At 41.8% G+C, this 5,987-nt stretch overlaps 1 protein-coding gene across 1 annotated transcript in view; it reads left to right on the forward strand.

Annotated features, from left to right (window-relative positions):
* The first annotated feature begins 1,934 nt into the window (after nt 1–1,934).
* The window catches only part of LOC104498444 (C-type lectin domain family 12 member A-like), a 12,427-nt gene continuing 8,374 nt past the window's right edge, over nt 1,935–5,987 (forward strand). The window contains exon 1 of the mRNA XM_010141823.1: nt 1,935–2,025. Within this exon, the coding sequence (XP_010140125.1) occupies nt 1,935–2,025 (91 nt within the window). The remainder of the gene's footprint in view (nt 2,026–5,987) is intronic.

Here is a 5,987-nt window from a genome sequence, read left to right on the forward strand (position 1 = left end):
ACACAAGCACATTTGGGGGTGGGGGGGTGAGGGGGAACCCAACAAAAACCCCAAAGAAACAACAAACAAACAAATTTTTAAAAAACCGAACCCCAAACCCAAAAGCACAGTCAAGTTGATTTTTAGTAGAGTTTGAATTCTTGAAACCCTGGCTGCTTTTTTAATATTTTGAATTAATTTCTTTTTCAATGTTTCGTCTACATAGCTGATCCAGTATTTTAATGATCTAAATTCCTTTTGTTAATTTAGACTAGTCATTTTGATTTTAGTATTGACATAAAGAACAATGTTTGGTTAATTTTCTCAGTAAAGTGAAAAATGAAATCCCAAGTATGGGTTATACAGGTCCAGAAGCACAAAGGAGGATTAGTTTAAACTCCTGCTCATTTTTAGAATGCTTTACACTCCTAATACAGGATAGAATAGCATACGTAAGCCTCATACTAATCACTAGGTCGTAATTGCATGCAAAATCTATTTCTGTTCCATTTTTGCTAAACTGCATTGTTGCTAAATTGCAAAAATTACACTGGAAACTCCAGATATCCTGCTTTCATCATGCACATTTAAGGTTTCACAACTGTGGAAGTGTTAAAAAATACCATGAAGAAGGGCGCAAAACTCCCCAGACAATCTATTATCCACCTTCTCTTTTCATTAAGGAGTGTGTCTGTCTGCCTTTCTACTCCAGGTAGAGTAACTGATATTTTGGCATCAACTGAATATTTTGCTCTTCCTCTGGGAGATGTCGTCCCATGGTCTCCATTAGGCCACTTACAAAATTTGTTACATGCTACACAATTTACCCTAGACCATTCCTTGGATAACAGCAACAGCCCAGCAAGGCACAGCCCTACCAGGATAACAAAGAATTGCTTCTCTCCAGAGAAATGCCATGACCAGTAGACTCACGGAAGGCACACAGCAGTAGAGTGGGTGGCCCATTTCTCATGCCATGAAACATCGCCCTCCTTGGTCTCCCTGTCATTTCTGTCCCTCTGTGAAAGTGTTTGTTCATGTCAGGGAGTTCCCTCAGCTGTGTCCATCTCTGCCAGGGAGAGACATGAAACGTGTTTTCCTGTAGACTCCCTTTACATGCAGTCTCAAAGCATGAGTGTTAGTGTATGCTTCTCCTCACGCCATAGATCTGGAGGAGGAATGAAGAATACAGAAAATTACTCCAGAAATGGAAATAAAACATTAATGCCAGAAAACTGAGTGCAAGAAAGTATCATCTGAAATGTAGCCTTTGTCAAGAGGACCTTCTAGTTCGGTGCCTTAGAGCCTCCAGGCCAAACAGTCACTTTGCGAAGGTGGCCTGGAAGGCAAGAGCTATCACCCTGTCATGTCCAGGCTCAGGTGCCAACCTCGAGCACAAGCACTTACTTCTTCTGGACAAGAGCACACTTTGCCAGCTTTAAGCTGCAAATTTGCTTTCTTCTGATTTGCTTTCGGCACATTCTGGAGGGAAACAGGAACTAAAGTGCGGTCACAAATCTGAACACAGCTGCTCAGACTCAGCATCTACAACATGTACGACATTTCATTCAAGTCCATGTTTCAAGACTGAACCTGACGTAATCACGAATTCAGTGTTGTCTCTCCAAAAGAAGAGTTCTAGTGAAAAGAGACGAGTCCTACACAAGTGGCTGCATTTTCTTCAACAATGGCAGAAAGAAATATATGGCAGTCAGGGAGGGTGGAAATGAGATAAAGAGGAAGAAGGAGAACTAGCAGTGAGTGAAAGAGGAACTGTTTCTTGTCAGCACTGTGACTGAGGAAGCTCAGATGTATCTTGGTATCGCTGCTGTTTCAGTTGTGTCTGACAATACGAGGAAACCCCTCAAAGGGGCAGATTTTCTTCCTAGCTCACTAGCTGCAAATGTGAGATCTTCTTCTACATTTTTGTTCTGACACTCTTCTTTTTACCAACTATGACAGAAGAAATAACATACGCTAATCTGAAATTCGAAAACAGCCATGAACTGGGTAACATCACACGGCCTGAAGATACTAAGGAGAAAGGTGTAGTATCTATGAAGCTTTTATGATTTATTTGTGCTAAAGTAGATGGGCCAGGAAATACTTTTAATTATATGCTCGAGGGGCTTTTGTTAGCTTTGTATTATAAATATATCCTGGGTTCTGATGCTGTCATTTCTGCTTGAACTTTTTCATTTGGTAGGTACACCTGATGTAATGATCTTACTATTTCATATAAAAGTTTCATGACTGTTATACTAAGCTCTACAAATAATCCTAATTGTCTAAATGTCGAGTTCAAGTTAACTTGAAAAAACTTTTGAAGAGAATTGTTTCTGTTTCATTTCTCCATGCATTTGCATTCAAGCCTGGAAATGAATTAGCTTTAACAGTCTCACTTCACTTCACTTCTGAAATTCAAGCCTGAGTTAAGGTCTTTCAAATGCTACCTGTGTTAAAGCCATGAATGCATTTTAAATAAAAGAACACAGAATGTTTGGAGCTGGAAGAGACCTCTGGATATCATCTAGTCCAACACCCTGCCAGAGCAGGTTCACCTCAACCATGTTGCACAGGATCATGTTCAGCTGGGTTTTGAAAGTCTCCAGAGAAAGAGACTCTGCGGTCTCTCTTGGCAGCCTGTTCCAGTGCTCCATCACCCTCAAAGCAGTAAGTTTCTTGTCATGTTCAGATGGAACTTCCTATGTTCCAGTTTGTTGCCCCTAGTCCTGTCACTGGGGATCACTGGAAAGGGACTGGCCCCATACTCCTGACACCCATCCGTTAGATATTTATAAGCACTGACAAGAACCCTTCTCAGTCTTCTCTTCTCTAAGTTAAACAGACTCAGGTCTCTCAGCCTTTCCTTGTAAAAGTTCCAGTCCCCTAATCTGGTCAGCCCTCCACTGGACACTATCCAGCAGTTCTTCATCTCTCTTGAACTGGGGAGCCCAAAACTGGACACAGTACTCCAGATACAGCCTCATTAGGGCAGAGTAGAGGAGGAGGAGAACCTCCTTTGATCTGCTAGCCACACTCTTCTTCATGCACCTTCTTGGCCACAAGAGCACGTTGCTGGTTCATGGTCAAAATACTGTATTTTAAACAGTAATTTTAAAGTAGTTTTGCTTACTTTGTGTTAAATTGGAAAGATGAGCTCTAGATTTGAGTTGTGCGATCATGGAAACCAAGAACATAGAAAGTGTTCATTGTTTGTGGAGTTAGGCTCTGGAGCAGAAGTTTACATACAAGAGAACAATTTGCTTGTTATTGAGAAGGAATTCTCTGGGTAATTCTGTATCAAAGAGCAGCATTTTCAAACACTTTTCTGTTTTTTGAACACGTATTTTTTGAACATTGTTACGTTAAGTTATGGGTTTGAGCAATGCCAAAGCATAAGTCAGGGGCTAAAAAAACAAACAAAAAAAAAGAGTAAAGATCTGAACTGTCTTTGTGTCTTTGTGTCTGGGCTTCTTTTCCTTTAACGCCCAATGACACCACTATCCTCATATGACTCTAGATGTCCTGCTTCTACATCCCAGGGTAGACAACACATATTTTGTGATGAGAAACACCATTCCGAGAGGGCGCAGAACACTCTGTGCATTATTTCACATTGTTTCACATTGAAAAAATCTCAGTGAAAACACATATCCATTCTAGGACAATGGGAGGACCCAGCCCAAGGCTCCTCTGGCTGTGCTAGGTGTAGCAGAAACTGTGAGGTTACAAAGAGCAGCGCAGGGAACCATCACCTAAGGAAACTCTAGAGGCAATACTTCAGTAAAACCAGACAAAGCCAAAACTACCGCTTGTTCTTGATTCATACAGCTGTTCACGAAATATTTTGTATTTGTTTATAAAATCTCACTTTCTAACTACAAAATCTTCTCATCCCAAAGCTCCAGGAAGCGTGCAGTATAACACTTCCAGTCTTCAGCTTGGGGCTGTGAATTTGTAGGGGTAGGAACAGTTTATTTTTGCCCTTCAGCTCCAAATTTACTAGGAGTCTGTTTATCAGCTTGCCTTGGGGAGTCAAAATTCTATTACTGAAGCTCTCCAGTAGGGACCTAATATTCAGCTTCAGAGCGTGTACAGAAGCACTTTGACCTTAGAAGTACCCCTATGTCCCCGCAGTCGATGGGTCCCGAAGTCTTGTTAGAATACATAATAAGGTGTGTGATTCTCTGTGCAGGCTCTCTCTGAGTGTATCTGCTACGCCTGAGAGACCAGACCTCGGAAAAGAATGCAGAAGGGAGATGTTCCTTCTCTTCGTGAAGGGCCTGGGTATTTCTCCTTTACGTAATTCCAACCAGTCAGAGCAAGCCGTTAGACTGAGGTTTCATTCTGTGGTGAAATGCAGCTGCAGGGAGAGTGGCAGACTTGAGACACGTTCAGCAAGACTTTTGTCAGTGATTGTTCTGGTATTGTCACTTTAAAGCTGAGGAAGTTATGGCCTGGGTGGTGGGCTGTTATGTGGGTTGAAAACAGGCTCAAAGGGGAGTGACTCATGCTTCAACATCTGTTTGGTGGCAGAGTCTCTCAGGGGTTGATACTGAGCCCATATTGTTAAACGATATTAAATATTAAATTTATTAAATAGTATTAAATTAATACCTTCATCAACAACCTGAAACATGACACAGAGAGTCTACAGCAAATTTATAAGGATATTAACTTAGGGGTGGTAGCTGATGCTACCAAGTGGTAGAGCTTCAAAACAGAGAAGTCTTGAGAAACTTGAGGACTGGGTGAGCAGAAACCCCATGAAGTTCCTTCCACAAGTTGTTCACTGAGGCTGGACTAATCCTGGGTAGTGATACAGACTGGAAGGCTGGTTGTGGAGGCTGGAAAGGATGTGGTGAATGTGAGGTTGAATATATGCCAGCAGTGTTCTGAGTCCCAGTTCAAGACAACATCCATTGCTCAACCTTCTTTTACCTCAATATTCATCAGCTTGAGTTTCTATAGAGGAAGTTGTAGTTTCTACAGAATGAGGTCTTGTACAACATTCTGCCCACAATTTCTTCACCATAGAAGTTGACAACAGGTCATTTGTAGGAGAGGTACACTACAGTTTCCGTTCCTGTTCTTTCAGCTTGACACACTAAATTGCTAGATAAAGTCCATATAGTGTCAATTTTAATATCTGCCTTCAGTTTAGTGCTTCCCTGACAAACCGAATGCTTTTCTTCCTCCTTCAGTACATCTTACAAGGGTTTGTGGAGAGGGACTTTTTGCAAGGGCATGTAGTGATAGGACAAGGCGTAATGGTTTTAAACTGAAAGAGGGTACGTTAGGATAAGATGTAAGGAAGAAGTTTTTCACTGGGAAGCACTGGAACCGGTTGCCCAGAGAAGCTAAGCATGTTCCATCCGTAGTTCATAGTGTTTAAGTGCTCAAGGCCAGATAGGATGGGGCTTTGAGCAACCTGGTCTAGTGGAATGTGTCCTTGCTGACGGCAGGGGAGTTGGAACAAGATGATTCTTAAGGCCCCTTGCAACCCAAACCATTCTATGTTTCTATGATTCTGTAATCTTAACCCTCTAAATCTTCCAGTTCCTGAAAAAAATGTCTCTTTTGGATGACCCACATGCTTAAAATTTCTTTTGTTCAGGAAAAGATTGTTCATTTTTCTCCTCATTGAGCACTTCTGTATCTAGGCTGTAACTGATGCTACAGAAAAATTCTCAATGAATTCCTAGCTAGAAGTCTCAAACTACCGTGAAGAACCGGAGGAGTTCACTGTACGCTCGCATTAACCACATTACCACAGATGTATGCTGCACATCACAAATTACCACAGCCATACGGGGCATATCTGTTTTCTGATTTGAGCAATCAGCTTTCTGGATTCTGCAATGTCTTGCTTTCTCAGTAGCTTCCTTGACACATTCTATGGCCTTTGAAAGAACCAGGGCTGTCCACATGCTCCACTGAGCTGTTGTGATGTCTCTTACTTTGTTTGGTCATCTTTTGCTGCACGCAGAGACTCTGCAGCAGGA

This window comes from Buceros rhinoceros, unplaced genomic scaffold, assembly GCF_000710305.1.
Source record: "Buceros rhinoceros silvestris isolate BGI_N320 unplaced genomic scaffold, ASM71030v1 scaffold3088, whole genome shotgun sequence".
Lineage (NCBI taxonomy): Eukaryota > Metazoa > Chordata > Aves > Bucerotiformes > Bucerotidae > Buceros > Buceros rhinoceros.